Source organism: Ruditapes philippinarum, unplaced genomic scaffold (assembly GCF_026571515.1).
Source record: "Ruditapes philippinarum isolate M1 unplaced genomic scaffold, ASM2657151v2 ctg818_1_1_1_1, whole genome shotgun sequence".
NCBI lineage: Eukaryota > Metazoa > Mollusca > Bivalvia > Venerida > Veneridae > Ruditapes > Ruditapes philippinarum.
Window position 1 is genome coordinate 586 of NW_026855621.1, and position 19,272 is coordinate 19,857.

The 19,272-nt window shown below is 34.0% G+C and overlaps 1 protein-coding gene across 1 annotated transcript; it reads right to left on the reverse strand.

Annotated features, from left to right (window-relative positions):
* Positions 1-637: 637 nt before the first annotated feature.
* On the reverse strand, positions 638-14,397 carry LOC132743916 (hydroxylamine reductase-like; the record flags this gene model as incomplete). The annotated part of the gene is given in 5 exon segments (XM_060732509.1): positions 638-820; positions 4,405-4,565; positions 7,875-8,077; positions 8,362-8,569; positions 13,999-14,397. Coding segments are annotated over 5 exon segments (924 nt in total), but the record flags the coding sequence as incomplete, so codon positions are not given.
* Between the last annotated feature and the right edge of the window lie 4,875 nt (positions 14,398-19,272).

Consider the following 19,272-nt stretch of genomic DNA (forward strand, 5'->3'; position numbering starts at 1 on the left):
AAATCTATAATTGACATGTGTTCTGATATCTTGACACATAGATGTGTGACACAAATCGCTGATATCCGAGGGAAACCATGGCCAAGTGGTTAAAGAGTCTGCCTCTCAAACTTAGGGACTTTGGGTTTGAGCACTACTGGTCTGAAACCTGTCTTCGAAGTTATAAAACTTTTATCTGAGTTCTGTCTCGAATCTCAGAATTTTCATTGGTCAAAATTTATTCTATGCTGGTTTCAGACCAATCAAATACCTAAGATCTGAGTTTGTGTTCATTAAATATATTTTAACCTCGGTCCTTAATGTTTCATACATGTTCCTCATACGGTTCCAGGCCTTGAGTTTTGTCTCAAATCTCAGGATTTTCATTGGTCAATGTACATTCTGAACTGGTTACTGACCAATCAAATACTTGACATCAGAGTTTGACCTTAGAAAAACTCTTCATAACCTTGGACCCAGATAGTGGACAACTGAGAGTGATTATACATTAGCTTCACCCTTTTATCACAATCAAGCTATAATAAGTCAATTAAAGTTTGACTTAAAGTAAAACACTATATTCTTAAAGTACATTTTTGCTATTTAGTTTTAGAAAAAGTTCAAAGCATTCAATATAACAAGTACAGATCACACAAACCTTTCCTTCTTTTGGAGTTGATAATACATTGGTAGGTGTAGGTACACCTAATAACCTCCTGTGTCCCTTGTCAAGGAGCTCCATTACTCTCATATTGGTCGCACCCACATCAAGGGCTAGCTTCAGATTTAAGCCCAAGTCAAATTTGTCTGCTTGACTGGCACTTTCCAAGAAGTCGAGTGCCTAGAAATTGAAAATTTGATTGTTTAATATTGCAGCTACTTAAAATTACTAAATTTAAGATTAACATTCTATGTACAGTATAATTTTAAATAAGAGCTAAATTCGTGTAATGGACTGACAAGTTTTGGCTCTGGAACAATCTATTTAACTGTTTAGAGATTGCAGTATAAAAATTAAACAATAGTTGTTGGTGCTCAACTATTTCAATACTAGCCACAGTAAATATAGTCAAAAGAGGAGATAATTAACTCTTCAAATATAGATGCTTCCATCATGAACTATCATACATGGTGTAGGTGATGAACTGAAGATAATTCAGGAATATATTATTTTGAAGTTAAAGTAAAAAAATAAACAAGAGGGCCATGATGGCCTGAGGGGCCCTGAGGTCGCTCACCTGTATATAGGCCCCCCAACCCCCCCCCCCAACGTTGCAGAGCCAATTTAACCCAAGGGCTTTTATTTGCACAAACTTGGTAGACACCCATAAGAAGATGTTTCATGCTAAACATTTAAGCTCTAGCTCATTGGGCTTTTAAAAGAAGATTTTTTTTTAAGTTTTTACTATACACATATAGTTAAAAACAATGACACCCCTGGGCCGGGCCAGTTTTGACCCCAGGGCTTTTATTTGAACAAACTTTGTAGACACTTACTAGAAGATGTTTCATGCTTAATATCTAAACTCTAGCTATTTGGGTTTTTTTCAAAAAAGATTTAAAGTTTTTTGCTAAACACATATAAAGAAAATCAATGACCCCGGGGCGGGGGCAATTTTGACCCCTGGGCTTGTATTTGAACAAACTTGGTAGACACCTATTAGAATTAATTGATGCTCAATATCTTAGCCATAGCTCTTTGAGTTCTTTAAAAGAAGATTTTTTTTAAGTTTTTTACTATATGCATATAGGGAAAATCAATGACCCCCCGGGGCGGGGCCAATTTTCACCCCAGGGCTTTTATTTGAACAAACTTGGTAGACACCCATTAGAACATGTTTCATGCTAAATATCTTAGCTCTAGCTCTTTGGGTTCTTTAAAAGAAGATTTTTTAAGTTTTTACTATATATGCATATAGGGAAAATCAATGACCCCCCGGGGCGGGGCCAATTTTGACCCCAGGGCTTTTATTTGAACAAACTTGGTAGACACAAACTAGAAGATTGTTTTCATGCCAAATATCTAAGCTCTAGCTCTTTGAGTTCTTTAAAAGAAGATTTTTTAAGTTTTTACTATATGCAAATAGGGAAAATCAATGACCCCCGGGGCGGGGCCAATTTTCACCCCAGGGCTTTTATTTGAACAAACTTGGTAGACACCCATTAGAACATGTTTCATGCTAAATATCTTAGCTCTAGCTCTTTGGGTTATTTAAAAGAAGATTTTTTAAGTTTTTACTATATGCATATAGGGAAAATCAATGACCCCCCGGGGCGGGGCCAATTTTGACCCCAGGGCTTTTATTTGAACAAACTTGGTAGACACTCACTAGAAGATGTTTCATGCCAAATATCTAAGCTCTAGCTCTTTGAGTTCTTTAAAAGAAGTTTTTTAAGTTTTTTACTATATGCATATAGGGAAAAATCAATGACCCCCGGGGCGGGGCCAATTTCACCCCAGGGCTTTTATTTTGAACAAACTGGTAGACACCATTAGAACATGTTTCATGCTAAATATCTTAGCTCTAACTCTTTGGGTTCTTTAAAAGAAGATTTTTTAAGTTTTTACTATATGCATATAGGGAAAATCTATGACCCCCGGGGCGGGGCCAATTTTGACCCCAGGGCTTTTATTTGAACAAACTTGGTAGACACTCACTAGAAGATGTTTCATGCCAAATATCTAAGCTCTAGCTCTTATGGTTTTTTAAAAGAAGATATTTAAAGTTTTTTATTTCGGTTGCCATGACAACCAGAGTTTTGCATGGAATTAAATTCTTTGAACAATTTTTAAAGGTGACCACCAAAGGAACATTCCTGTGAAGTTTGGATGAAATTGGCTGAGTGGTTTATGAGGAGATGTCATTTAAAGTAAAAGTTTACGGACGGACGGACGGACGACGGACGCCGGACGGACGGACGCCGGACGAAAAGCGATCACAAAAGCTCACCCTGTCACTTAATTTGTGACAGGTGAGCTAAAAAACTAAAAATGTGTCCATTGGACAAGGATGCCCCCACATTCCACTGTTTTGGTCAGTCAACTAACATACAGCAGGATAGTATGACAGACGGACAGACAAGGGAAATTCTACATAACCCAACCTACCCCTAAGTGGTTGAGGCATTGAAAACGACATCCGATTTTTCCAATGTTGACAGCTCGATTTTTCCTTATATTGAGCAGCAAGAATTTCAAATCTTAATTTAATATCCTAAAGTATGCTTTGAAGAAAAAAACCCAGGTGCACAACCAACTACACATGATGACCAACTTTCCTGTAAACTTTCATGACTACAGGCCAACTACTTTTTCAGCTACGGCGACACAAGTTGAAACTTGCAAGTTTTTACTAAGTCAAAAGCATTAATTCCTACAAAACTGAATTAATCGACATGTAATGTGCACAACTTCACATTCTTGTACCTCAAATACTTTTAGAGCTACATGTGACTCAACATGAAATGGACGCACGGACGGACACGGGCAAATCTAAATGCACCCTCCCCTACTGAAGTTTGAAGTTTCAAAATAAATCACTCAGAAAGTAAAGAAGCTGGAACAGGTTATATAATGTCCGAGAAAGAAGTCAGATAAAACAAAACAATTTCAAATGGACATTCTAAGTGTTCAGGAAAATAAACTGCTTTAGTAATGAACCATGTAAATATGTGTTTAAAATGATAAGAAATATATAAATATTTTACAGCATAACGAACTTCAACGACATAAATGCCATAACCTTCGTAAAGTCGAGCTAAATATTAAGCTATCATTACAGTATATAGCCTGGTCAGGCAGCAAGCTTGGCATGCCCTATACTGGCTGTCTGGTGACTTATCACTTTCAAATGCAGAAACATTTATCCTGGAAAAGACTACATAACTTTTATATATGTATGAGGCAAATCTTGTCCGATTCAGTCGTTATCAGGGAGGGTACGTCATTCTAATCATAAGGGATTACAAGTTCGATTGTATAACAACTTATTATGCGTGCAAAATAAGATTCATGCACACTATTCGTATGACATTTTAACGTCAATCTAAGGGTTACATTTGTATTTAAAAGTTTGCGGATCCTTGTATGTCATACTCACACTAGTCATCTGTACATGAAACCCTAGCCCTTCCCCAAGGAAATAAAGAAGAAAACAAATGAAATTAGCATATTATTTTATCTTTCCCCTCCGTCAACATAACCACAGGAACATGTTAATTTTATTTCCGCGCCAAAAATTCAGCCGCTCTTAGCCCGCTTTACAAGTGTTCTAACACAATTTGCCTCGTCAGTGCTTTTGGATCTAGTGGATTTTGCTTAGCTAGATCGAATATAGAAGTGTTCTAGTCCTCGTGTGCCATTTACCCTTACAAGTCTCAGATTGTTTAAACAATTTTAAGGATTATCATTTTAATAGTACCTACCCTGTATATAAATTTTGACACCCATGGATCTGACTCACCCAGGGCATCCGCATGGCAAGCATATGCCGACAGCCCCTTTATACCGTACAGTGTCATATACCGTACACCGTTAATATCCGGGCCATAGATCTGTTGATCTTCCAACACACCCACTTTATGCCCTGAAAGAAATAAACACACCCACTTTATGCCCTGAAATAAATAAACACACCCACTTTATGCCCTGAAATAAATAAACACAGTCCTGACCGTTTGAAATATCGGACCAATAATGGATTGAATTTTTCATGACAAATAATTCACATGTTATTTAAACACTTACAGTTTAATTTTTGCTACCGAAAAATCAAGTTTTTTTAATTGGTTTAAAAAAAAGAACGAATTAATGTTAACTAGAAATGTGTCCATAGGACACAGGTGCCCCCACCGCGCAACTGTTCTGTCAATCTTTTTACTAAGTCAAGGGAAATAACTCTACAAATACTGGATAAATCCACAAGCGAAACCCCAGGTGCAAATCTAAAATATGCTGAGCAACCTGCCCATAAGGTTTAATGACTATGTCAAATCCTTTTTGAGAAACTTGCGACTTAAGTTGAAAATTGCAAAACTTTTCTAAGTGAAGGGCAATAACTCTAAAAATACTATATAAATACAGACGAAAATACCTGGTACACAACTGCACATGCAGATCAATATTCCTGTAAAGTTACATGACTCTAGGTCAAATACTTTGTGAGTTACATGTGACACATGTTGAAAATTGCAAAATTTTACTAAGTCAAGGGCAATAACTCTGAAAATACTAAAAATATCCAGACGAAAATACCCAGGTGCACAACTACACATGCTGATCAACATTCCTGTAAAGTTTCATGACTCAAGGTCAAATACTTTTTGAGTTACGTGCGACACATGTTGAAAATTGCAAAATTTTACTAACTCAAGGGCAATAACTCTGAAAATACTAAAAAAATATCCAAATGAAAATACCCAGGTGCACAACTTTACATGCTGATCAACATTCCTGTAAAGTTTCATGACCCTAGGTCAAATACTTTTTGAGTTACGTGCGACACAAGTTGAAAATTGCAAAATTTTACTAACTCAAGGGCAATAGTTCTAAAAATACTAAGAATATCCAGACGAAAATACCCAGGTGCACAACTACACATGCTGATCAACATTCCTGTAAAGTTTCATGACTCTAGGTCAAATACTTTTTGAGTTACATGCGACACAAGTTGAAAATTGCAAAATTTAAGTAAGTCAAGGGCAATAACTCTGAAAATACTAAAAACATCCAGACGAAAATACCCAGGTGCACAACTTCATATGCTGATCAACATTCCTGTAAAGTTTCATGACTCTAGGTCAAATACTTTTTGAGTTACGTGCGACACAAGTTGAAAATTGCAAAATTTTACTAAGTCAAGGGCAATAACTCTGAAAACGCTAAAAATATCCAGACAAAAATACCCAGGTGCACAACTACAAATGCTGATCAACATTCCTGTAAAGTTTCATGACTCTAGGTCAAATACTTTTTGAGTTACGTGCGACACAAGTTGAAAATTGCAAAATTTCACTAAGTCAAGGGCAATAACTCTGAAAATACTAAAAATATCCAGACGAAAATACCCAGGTGCACAACTACACATGCTGATCAACATTCCTGTAAAGTTTCATGACTCTTGGTCAAATACTTTTTGAGTTACGATCGACACAAAAGTGAACGGACGGACGGACGGACGGAAGGACGGACGGAAGGACGGACGGACAAGGGTAAATCTAAATGCCCGCCACTAATGTGGGGGCACAATAAAAGTTTAATTTATTATATCGTTTCATAGAGCAATGAAAGGACATTTCAATATCATCTAAAGTTCAAATGAGTATTAAGAGATTGAGCATGACAAGTTCTTGAAACAGTCTTGATTCTGGACAAAGTTTATAAATAATTATTCTAGTTACATCTCAGTTAGCATTAAAACAAAACTATCAACATACCGACTCTCTAGCTGTAAATACATTTTAGCTAACATATTTGTTTCTTTAGCTAAATATTGGGTTACTTCATTTACAAAATCGAAAACTGCCTTAAAATCCGACAAGAAACCAACATGTATACATGTAGGTACTATACATTTACACGATACCATCTATACATTTACATACAAGTATCAATCACAATAAATGTCTGTAAACTTATCAGTTCAACAGAAGAGAACTAGCTTTAGACAGAAAATGATTCTGATTTACACAATGTCAGTTAGAAATTTGGCAAGAATTCTCGTGGCGACCTGCTGCGTTTCTACGGTTATACAGTTACGGTTTTAACTTACTAGTACCAGTAATCTAAGAAAAAGCAGTTGGCACTTTTGATAACAGAAATGCATATTACTTAAAATATATCTGTAAATAAGAATCATAACACAAACATCGCTTCATAGGTAGCAAAAACAAGAGAAAAACTATTTTTAAAGGAAATTGAATCTAGTTGGATCGTGGTCCTAAACTTAAATTAGACCCCTTGCGCATGTGTTAAGTGAAACCTTAATTTTGTAAGTGAAATATGTCCTACGTAATTATTCAGCTTAAAAATAATCAGACAAACTAACTTAAAATAAACCTCCACACCAAATCTAAGTACTGTATGTCAAAACGTTTTCTAGTAATTTGCCTTGACCGACTGCCAACAAAATAAGTAGGAGTCGTCTACTAATCTTGAGAAACTTCTACTACACTCTAAATCGCAGGACTGTCAGCCCACGTGTCTCTAGTAATTGAATTTGGTTGCATACACTTTTTGAGTTCAAGGCTACAGTGAGCTTGAACTTTAACTGACTGACCTAAAAATCAATAGGGGTCATCTACAAGTCATTGCCAATCTTCACATCAAATTTAAGGATTCTATGCCAAAGCGTTCTCTAGCAATTGGTCGGACAAACCTTTTATGATAAGAGCCACAGACCGATCCCAAAGTCAATAGGGGTTACCTACTATCCATGATCAAACTTCACACCAAATCTCCATACCAACACTGCTGGCCACTGCATTCTCTTCATATTTGACCATCATCGCTTTTTTTCACGACAAAGGAAATGGTGACTTAGACCGACTGACAACATACCTGCTATTCATGACTTAACTTCATACCAATATTTGGACTGTAGGCTACAGCGTTTGGTCGGACAAGTTTTTCAGAGTAACTGACATAAAAATCAAAAGATATATCTACTAGTCATGATCAACCTTAGAAATGAAGGCGAAAGCGTTCTCTAGTTTTCTGGTCCCGCAAGGCGCAGTCTACGGACCAACGGACCGACAGAAGCTGTGCAAATCAATTAACCTTCCCTTTGTCGGAGGAGACACAACAACATGATGCAAGTAACACACCTGTGTAGGCATATTACAGTCAGCGCCAGATAGCATAAACTCCACTGCAAACACAAACACAAAAACTTTACCTTCACTAGCGAGATAATCTAGATCTTCGTATCCCTTTTCTGATTTCCATACAGCGGGTCCTTGTGTTAAGGCCTCGCACACTGGTTTCCCGCTTTTAGCATAAGCGGCAAGAAGGGGAACTCTAAATTCTTCCCGGTATTCTACAGCCTGTCTTATGTATTCCGGGAATCTGTCCTGGTCAAAGTTCACGTTCGTTAACGTGCTGAAATGACAATTAAATAATATACTAGTATATAAATTGTACAAGTAAACATATTCTTATATAAATGTAATAAGTCACAAGAAAGCTGTCACGAAAATTATTTTTTTTTCAAAAGTTCCTGTCACATGACTCTATAAAATTTTATAAAGTATCCACTGGACTGAAAAAAAAGAGAAAAAAAGAACTCAGTACCTCTCAATGTACATTTAATTTCTCTACTAAAACAATGTGCGAAAACATGCAAGAGCAATTGCTCTTGCCAGTACATGTACTTTATATCTTACCTAAACATTGCCTTTTTTACAAAATCATCACATTCTTCATTAGCATATACACCCATATTGATCGCCCTGTTAGCATGTACGGCCAGTCCTTTGATTACGTACATGAGTAAATCCTGGAGGGCGGCGACCTGTGGTGATTTACCACATACCCCCACCGTAACACACCCACGTCTTGATTTGGTCTGCTCACACTGGTAGCAAAACATATCTGTAACATAATAACAATTTCTGGACATCAAATAATGTAAATAATAATTAACATGCTAGTAAAATTCTTACTTAAAAAACAACATATTTATGAAAGGGTTTTAAGATGAATTAAATAATATAGATGAATTAAATAATATATCATTATTGAAATCACTGGCATCAATAATGAGGGTTGACATTCCATGGTTGACGTAATCATGGGTCCACTCTGTTACAGTGGCGACTAACTGCGCAAAAGCATCTTTTTTCCATGGACCTAAATTTTTATAAACATATAATTTACCACTAAAAACATTGACTATTGTTTGGTTGATTAATTTGCATACAGACCAATCCATTTCGAGGGTCGCTATTTACTACACCAGAACTGAACCGTTTTTGTTTGTCGTAAATGTATAACTGTATACCAACATCTTTATACACGCCAAATAATTTTAAATATTTAAACAATAACCAAACCGTCAATGTACGTTCCACGCACACAGGTCTCAAAATCGATGTCAGTTAATACTAATTCAAGCCGGTGACTATTGAACGGTTAAAAGTGAATTGACCAAGCACACTGTTGTTAAGGACATTGTGCGATTGATAAACGCTTTTAAAACTGGTATATTAGAATGATAAATAATCACGAAAATTTTGCAAAATTTGAAAAAGACAACTGATCAGTTCCTTCAAATTAATTTGCTTAGGTCAGTGCTTTTTTCGCGTATTTAACAGTATTATACAGGCTGTTTACCAAAGCATAAATGCTGTTTCCCCCCTTAGCCAAAATGTTATATTTTACCCTAAATGGATTCATGTTTTCAATTTGAACAGAAGAAAGTTTTGTATCAGTAGTAAAAAAAGGTTAATTTTCATAATAAACATCTCTAAAAGAGAAAAATTGAAATTTGAAATAGTAAATTTGATAACAAGTATGGCTATGTCACATTTCTAGTTGTTGGGTATTTGATTTCAGCTTTTCCCCTTTCTTGATTTATTGCATCGCCCCTGTAGCAAGTTTGGAAAAATCAAATAAAAAAAAAAGGCTGGAAATGCATTGTTACACGCTTTTTATGAAGAAAAACTGTAACACTAATACTATAGAGAATATCATAGAATTGTACAGTGTATTCCAAACAGGCAATTTATCACAATGGCAATTTATCACAATTGCGACACAACATGTATAACGATTGATTAACCAAAATAATTTTCTGCTGTTACCTGCATTTACCTGATAAGATAACTTAACAGATTAATGCAGATTTTTTTTTGTATATAGATATCGATAAAATGCACGTGTTGAAATGCGGAAGTATGTGTTTGATAAAAGAAAATCAAATCGCTGTATGAAACGAAAATAACTGATAAGCAATCATCACCTTTTTATATCTAACTTTATTAAAACTTTAATCGGTCTAATATTTGTGGCGAGCTCAGTCACCTTGTGTATCCTGAAGCGCACGATGTGTCGAGTCTAACAAGAAACAAACCCCTACATTTTAAAGTATATAATGATTTACATAATCGGTATTTTTATCAAATTAAACTTACAACTATAAACGGTTTGATTCATCTTATTTGAGTAGTTGTATGAGAAAAGCTTGTATGAGAAAAGCTTGTCGGAGAAAACGTAGCATGCTTCTCTAAATCCCTATCGAGGCGAGACGACACATGACAGGTCAATGTCAAGGTATGGCTAAGCACCTAGGATTAATGATAATTCGAGACGATGGCCCTTTCAAAAAGCCGTTTTGTGAAGAGAAAACGCCAAGAAAGATGTTTTCGTCTCATTGCACCATTGTACAAATAACAGGATATCCACAGGTTTTTTATTTCACTGTATGATTACAAAAGTAAAAAAAAATCACTATATTATAACGTAGCTTATGATTACAAAAAAAATACAACAATTTCAACCTATTAATTTTACCAATGTCAAAGGAAGCTGAAGTTTTCAATAAAGTTCATAGAATTTGTTGTTATAGACTTAAATAGAGGGATGTTATTAAAAAAAAAACAGCTTTAATTCAAAAGTGTCACGATAAGGAAATGATGTGTTGAGGGCCTCATGGAAGATTGATATGTTGTTCAAATGAGTTCTATCGTTAAATAACTAAATTATTATTATTATTATTATTATTATTATTATTATTATTATTATATACCGCAAACAAGAATGGAAATTATACAGAGGATATTAAATGAGTGTATGTTCGATGCTTTATTTATTGAACGAGTTGAATAAAATTTTATTACACGAGCCCCGATCTCGCCTCTTGCGAACATATTATTTGATTCAAAGATTTCAATAAAATCACTAATAAACCTTCACGAATATACTGGTTGGGGAGATAACTTCGGCTGGTTGATAAACTCGGCTTTTTAAAATTAAATCGAGTTATTGGAATTTTTAATCTAATCAAGCTCACCATCTCATACTATCGCTGGAATTCGACAATATCTGGAGATTTTGTCAAGTTTGGTAAGATATTTAAAAAATTACACAGACCTTTACCTGTTTGTTTACAAAACATGCCTATAAAAAGTACGGGAATCCCATTGTTGTGCGCATGTGCAGCAGATGCTCATTTTGAGGCCCGCACAGGGGTACTTTTTATATATTAACCGACTACCGGTAAAGCAGACGACGTTTACATATACATTTTGTAGATGAAATTCAGACTCACTCTTGTCTTGCTAACTCAGAAAAAAGGCTGATTACACAATTGTAATCTTTAAGTGGAATGGATTGAAAGACTGATGTTTAATGCTCCTTTTATATGTTATTGTGTAGGTTGAATACCACTAAATTAATTTCTTCTGTACTCTGTTAAGCTTAGCAAAAAACTAATTCTTTGACTACATATTTCGTTATACGTTAATAAATGATAATGCATGTGTTTTTACGTAAAAATGATTTATATGTTACATAGTACGTTGCATATAAATATCGTGTTATCATAGATATTCATTAATTTATACTAATGTAATGCTAAACAATTTTGGTAACAAATATTTTTTATTTGACATAAATGAACAGCAAAGAAATAATAAAATGTCTAAAAATGTTATTTTACGTTTTAACTTACTCATTTAAGAAGAAAAACAAAGAGCCGGAATTAACTACTCGCGCGCGTTAAAAATATCCTTTTTACATATCTCTTCCAGGGCCTCTTAAAATGACCCGTTATGTTTCTAAATATAACTTTTATGGTGATACCGGAAAATAGAAGAGCTGAAGTTTATTATGGTGCAAGATTCATCAGAATACGTAAACAAATAAATGAAATATGCCCCCAAAACACTGATTTTCGGCCGAGTTTATCTCCCAAACCAGTAATACTCTGGGACCGAATAATTATTAATTGATTTAACTATGTCCCAGATTTATCACATACCCAAAATAAAGACAACTTAATGTGCAAAAGAACCACTTTTTCATTGACACGCCTACTGTATATTGTAACTCTAACATTATTTTAGCGCGTCTTTAGAACGCAAATGACGTCACGACGTCACGTCAAAATATATGCACGGCCGCCGTGCAATAGGCGTACTGTACCATTTTACCGAGTCGCAAAATCGGCACGGGTATGCGATAAATGTGCTCACAGTGGTGTATTGCATTGTATGTATGTATAAACTATCTCATTGCTCTGTATTAAATTGATTTGTTGTCGTTATTGTTGTTTCTTTCTTTATTGCACATTATGTGACTAACAAATTGTATTTCAACATGTTAGTTATAACGATGTACCTATCATGACTGTGTGCACAAGCTATGAAAATAAACTATGTTTAGTTCTGTTAAAATAATCAGTTATAATTTGCTTGGTTTTCTGCCAAGTTTAACACATACATGTAGTTTGGTACTATCTCGGCGATAAATGTACCAAACCCGTTTTCCTGGATAACTAACCAGTCATAAACAATTGTTCCGCAAGTGACCAACTAACGTTATACTTATTCCACATGATTTCTGATTAAGCGGGGAGAGACAAATGGACATGAAAATGATAAAATGTCCGAGATCTATTGTATTGGAGAAATTTTGACTGGTCGGAGGATCGAACCAGCTACCCCTGGATTATTGCTCTCCCTATTGAGGTAAGAGGGCGTACAAATAATTAGTTTTATAAAAGAATGCCGTGGTTTATGTGATAAAATGGTTGAATTTATTGTTGTAAAACATTTTATATTTATGCTGTCTGAAAATATCGTGTTTATAAACTCAATTGTGTGACAAGTGAAATTTACGTTCACAGCGGTAATTTCATGTCAGTATAATGGATGGGTAATAGAACGCAGGTGAAGAGAATACAGCCAGTTTCAATATCTTTACAAATGTCGCTTACTAAATTTCTCTTAAAATCTTATATAATAGACATTTAGGCCTATTATAATGTGGTTATATCTATAATATTTTATGCATTATAGGCATACGTGCAGGAAAACATGCAGGAAAACTTCCCGGTTAACTTATCTTATTATATCATTTACATTTTTGAAAGTCAACCAAACGCACACATGTACATATGTAAATTAACTTGAAAACCTCAAATTTCTTTACAAGTTAACTCCATTCAAGATAACATTAAGACATTCTATTCATATAACTTATAATTAATAACATGATAAAGCACTGAAGTATTACATAATTAACATCAGCAGCAGCATTATTTATATTAAAAAAAACAACAACTTGCATTTCAATATTATGTTTCAATGTTTTTTTTATTATTTTATTTAATTCTTATAATGACATAAACAATGTTACTTCCAATAAATTATCATTATCAATTCATTATTATTACTGCCAATAAAGTATCATTATCAATTCATTATTATTACTTTTATTATCATTATTTGGAAGTCTAACGGAGCAATGAACGCGAAATTTATCAAATACCCAAAACGGTATCGACGACCGTGCATATATTTTGACGTGACGTCATTTTTGTTATAAAGACGTACCAAATTTGTAAATTGTCTGTTGTTACATTATATTTATTGACTAAATAAAGGAATATTGTATTGTATTGTATTGCCAGCATAAACTTATTTATAAGCACATCAATGAAAAAGTTTTGTTATGTGACATAAAACTAAACGCATTTTTATTAAACATAGAAACTTATTTCAAATTTGATTCTACACTTTCAACATTATTAAGCATACTTTAAAGGCGGGCCTGATTCTAGTGAAAATATATTGACGTGCCAAAGCTAGATTCTGGGATACTTTTTGCTGCTCTAGTTGAATTGTAGGCCTAATAAGCCTGCTTCACTGCACTATATGAGTAGACGCACAGAGCTAGATTCTGAGATATTTTTGTTCTGTGTCAGAATCTCACTTGGACTCTATATTGCCAATAGCTTATATGAAATCAGACAATATATCGTCGCAATAGATCTACACAATTTACATCGACTAACTTACCCGGTTTTTTAAGGGTGTCAGCGGTAGTGGCTGCTGCCGATGCCTGTCTTGTCTGGAAAGCGTAACATGTTCTGACGTAAGCCGTGCCATTTCTATTCACAGTATTCTTTGAAACTTGTAACGACGGAGAAAATGCCCGCTGACATCTAAGTATTCCTTGACGAAGCATAACTTTTTTGAAATGTGACTATCCGAATACACGTAAAGTTAAAAATCAAATAAAGCGATAAGACCTTGATATATCTTAAGTTCACAGTATGATATATATTTGAAATCACACTTTGAATTATCAAAGAAAAAAAACACAATTCAATGTTAAATATAGAACGTCATTTCGGGTCGAAGCATAGATCTAGATAAAAAGTGCATTTCGTTGTTTACATTTTACTGTAATTCGACCTTGACATTTATTCTAGCATATTGATCGAATGCTGGAGCGTAGTCTATACTCAGTAAAGATTCTATCTTTTCACTTTTTGTGGGGCATTGTTGTTTGTTTTTTAAGCACTTGCAAATCTACTCATTAATAACTTAATTAGTCTAAATAATATAAAGCTATGAAGATATAAGTTGTAAACTTATGTTGTTTGTTTGTTTGTTTCATTTTACGCCTTTTTCTAACAGTATTTCAGTCATATAGGTGGTTAGTTATGTTGTACATAATGTATTAATTATAGCAAGCATACTAGCTGTAGCCTTATGTATATAACATGTAGATCTATATCAAATAATACAAAGACTAATTGCACGGAATCTTCCTCTCAAGTATTAAATTCTTCATTAAATCACTTGAAAACTGGTAATAAATAATAAGCTTAGTTTCCATTTCATGGTTGGGTTGTCGAATAAATATAAAATTAAATTAATTTAATTTATTACTTAAGAAATCACGGGGGAGGAAGTGTTACACGAAGGATGGAGTTCTTATGATAATTTGTTTGGAGTTCTTATGATAACTGTAACGGAGTTCCTGGAAAACGTTACGGATTTCTGTGGAAAGTTTTTCTATATACTTGGAGAACTCGCGTAAAAAATGGTTATTGTTAACTTTAAATGGGGAGTTTGAGGTGCAAAATTAAACTTTGATAATTAAGCTTGACCTACATATTGTATTATGTTTCAGAAAGAATCTTTTAGTCCATATTTTGTCGCCTTTTTTTTTAAAAAAAAGGGTAGTTTTGAGAAAAATTACCAAATTACTTGCTAATTCGTACATATTGACCTTTCCATTTGTGATCTTCTTCGTTGCTATACTTAATTACCTAATTATTATGGAGAGTTGCAAATATAAAGCCCAGGCTAATAAATTTATACCCGATTTTTCAAATGTTACGGAGTTCTTGCGATAACTCAAAATATGTCCTGGAGTTCTTATGATAACTTTTGTGACTGCCAGTGTGTTTTTGTGCTTAATCACGGCACGTTTAAGCGTATTTTATTTGTCAATTAGTGTGTAAATCATTATGAAGCATAGTACGCTTATCATTTGCACAAAAATTTGGTTATATAACGTTGGTTTTGGTTCAAGAGATATTTTTCTTACCTCCGTTTCTGGTGTTTTTTTGTGTTTGTTTTGGTCTTTAAGTGTGTGTGTGTGTGTTTTTTGGCGACGCCGGTGAGCGGCGTCGTCTTATATGGAATGCTTTTTATTTTTGCCTATGGAAGGAGCTGTTATTATTAGCAGTTAATTTCATGTTGTGTTAATTAGTTTTATTTTGATTCGTAAAAATCAAGTAAACAAATATGTTGTTATATTTGTATTTAATTACTTTATATAAAAAGCATGTGCATTGTGCCATTATTTTCATGAAATTGCAGGCTCAGATTAACAGCTTGTCCCTTTGTTTTATTGACAATACTAAAACCCGAATTTCGAAAATCGTTGTGGTCTACATTCATTTATATATTTTCAAAAATTTCCTACAAGAAGAAAGTTCACCTGCAAATGAGTATTAGGATAGGTAATGGACTGTTGTAAACGATTATCCTATTGATTTTATCCATATTACGTTTATCTGTTGAACAGAATGGTTGTTTTTACAAAGTGTACCAGTATCCGGATGTTGACAGCTATCCGATTTTCTGCAATTACTGCTGTCACATGGCCATCTACTTTTTTATGAATACTTTACCATTAATTTGCATGGCATAATTAAAATGAGCCTGCAACATTTCTTAATTTTGATGTTTAGGGTGTTCTTTTGGGTTTCATGTTTTCTTTATTTCAAGGGGAAGTAACTCATGTTTACTAAATTATTTGTTCTTTTCTGTCTATCTTAGGTATTACTTACAATTTTTGTTTTATAAAATTTACCAGTTGCAAGGTCATCAAAAGCACAGAGGCCCTGATGAGTGAATATTGATATATATATACTTTTACTGGCTTTATATACCCAATATTTCATATTTATTTAATAGAAACTTGGAATTATTAATGTTATGTGCATACATTTATATCTTAGTATATTGGTATGATGAGATTTATAATATTTCTGAATTTAAAGAGTTGCAGTTATGTCATTATTATTAAAGAGATGAGACTTTCATTTAAAGTTATAAATGATAATACATGTATTGATTGAAAATGTCCTGAAACTTGGATCAAGCAATATAATTGATAAAGCCTCAAAAAATCATGTTCTGAATAGTTATTCTAATTTTTTTCTAACATGTGCAAAGTTTGAAAAGGACAGCTTCTGCCTTATCTATTTGTAATGGAGGGACACCGGTCTCAATCTCCAGGTCTCCTGAGTCAACCCTATAACAGACTTCTCATAGAGTAGATTGATACTTGTCCTTGAATAAATTTGTACACTAAATTTTATAGTGGGTGATTTGTGCCACATGAAAACCAACAAAGTACAAAAAGTAACCAGGCGCCAGATGAAAACATGAAAATACAATCTACCACAAAGTGGTTCGTTGGTTGCATTTTCATGTTTTCGCCCGGTGCCCTTGATGTAAAATACAAATCAGCCTTCATAAAATTTCTTATCATAGATATTGTACATGTATTAGCACAGTTATATTCTCTTTCAAATTGACCTGTTATAAATAATGGCACAACCAATAACTGTCTTAGCCCTTTTTAGTAAAAATAATTATACAATAATAATTATATAAATTGTTATTTTAATTAAGACTATCAGAGTATGTAAGGTTTTTTTTCTTATTTATTAATTAAGAATTAATTATCTGTTAATTTAAAAATCTAAATATCTGTCACGGTTTAGAACTGTTCACTATTTAGGGGAGAAAATGTGTAAGCGGCCAGATAGCTCAATCGCTACAGCCGCGGTACATTATTCTGTGGGTCACAGGTTTGAGTTCTGGTCAAGCTGAAAGTTTTTCTCATCCTGTTACTGCAAATAACCATGAGTTTAATTCACTATGCTCTGTAAACATCAGAAATTCAAGTACATGAATCAATATAGTGGGGAAAAAGGTTTAGGTTTAGAACTGTTTCATTATTAAAGAGAAAATGTGTAGCCGGCCGGATAGCTCAGTTGGTCTTCTGAAAGTCATGGGTTCGAGTCATGGTCAGGCAGTTTCAGTCAGGGTTTAGAAGTGGTTTTTCAACTGACACATGTTTGATTCATTTAATAGATTGCATTTAATTTGAAATGGACAAAGGCAGTATTGCGTGATACTTTTAAATCTACAAAAAGCATTTGGTACAGTTGATCACACTAAACTGCACATGAAGAAGTTCTTTTTTCTTCTTCTTCATCTCTTCAAGCATCTGCCATATGTAATGACATTCTTGCATGGTTCAAGTCTTATCTCTGATAGCAGCTGGTGAATGTGGCTGGTACTCCTTCTCTCAGAATACCTATGGTGTCCCCCTGATGTTCATTTTAGGTCCTCTTTTATGTATGACATGTCTGCAACCCTAAGCAATAAGCTTTTATTATATGCACAGGCACAAGTATCAGACCTGGGAAGAAAAAATATTACCAGATTGATAAAAAAACCTGTGTTCATCTTAAAAGTGTCACAAACCAAAAAAAATGTAAATGATGACCCCCTTTAAAAATATACTTTAAGTTAATAGTATATTTTTAAAGGGGGTCATTATTTACATTTTTCTTTTGGTTTTTGACACTTTTAAGATTAACACAGATTTTTTATTAATCTGGTAATATTTTTTCTTCCCATGTCCGATACTCGTGCCTGTGATTATATGAAGATGACTAAGGTATCCTTGTATCTGGTAAAGTAAATCTTAAGATTGGTTTATTGATTATAAATTGTCTTTGCATCTTGGCAAGACAGAGTCTATTCTTTTTGGTTTAAGTTTCAACATAAACTGGGCCAAGCCTCCAGGTCACATGAAATGGTACTGCTATAAAGTACACATCTTTTGTCAAGTATTTAGGTGCAAACCTGGATCAAATTCTTTTGGCGTCGCCCTTTGATGCTTTGCATCAATGCTTTTCTTGTATTCTATTGGAATGACTGTAAACATACTTGATGTAGAGCATTTACTTACAGGATGAAAATACGCTTTGAATTTAATACTCAAGCATGATTTCGTCATATATACATTAAATTATTCCTGGCAGTTTTAGAGAACATTTATATAGTAACTATGCTATCGGTATGCATGTAAATGATTTTCAGCAAAAAAAGGGAGGTAGTATGCACTACCTTTATCTAAATTTAATGAGTAGGGTGTCGTTTTTATGTATTCAATGGGTATTTTAATTTCTAAAAGGTATCAGTTTTTGTCATAGAAACGTATAAAGTTCTATGACAATGATATGACGATAGAAATTAAGTCTTCAATAAGATATGTGAGTCACCGTAAGGTTCACGCCGTTTATGCCTTGTTCCTTTCTCTATTAAATCCAATGTAGCATCACGTGACGTACAGCAATCTCCATATTTTGGAAAATTACTGCATACATTTTTCTTATCAAAGTTGGAGTCCTAGTTGTGGAAATTTTGCAACAACTTTAGCTGTAATTGATTACAAAAATATAATGTCGAACTTTTTTCGCTCGAACCCGTAGGGCACGTGCAAATCTGTCGAAGAGATCGGTAGTAATCGGTTGATTTATTTTTTATGCATAAAAAGATCATACATTTCGGGTGCATGGGTGTGAAGGGTATCCTGGTTATATACGATACATGGTATATAATGATACAATTTACTTAGAAGCTTCTTGAGGGAAGCCCAACTAGTTATTGTCTGCATTAGAAAAGCGGTTGCTTAAAACATGTAACTGAGAAAAAAAATGTAAGTTTTAAACAATTTTTCCTTGGCGGTTT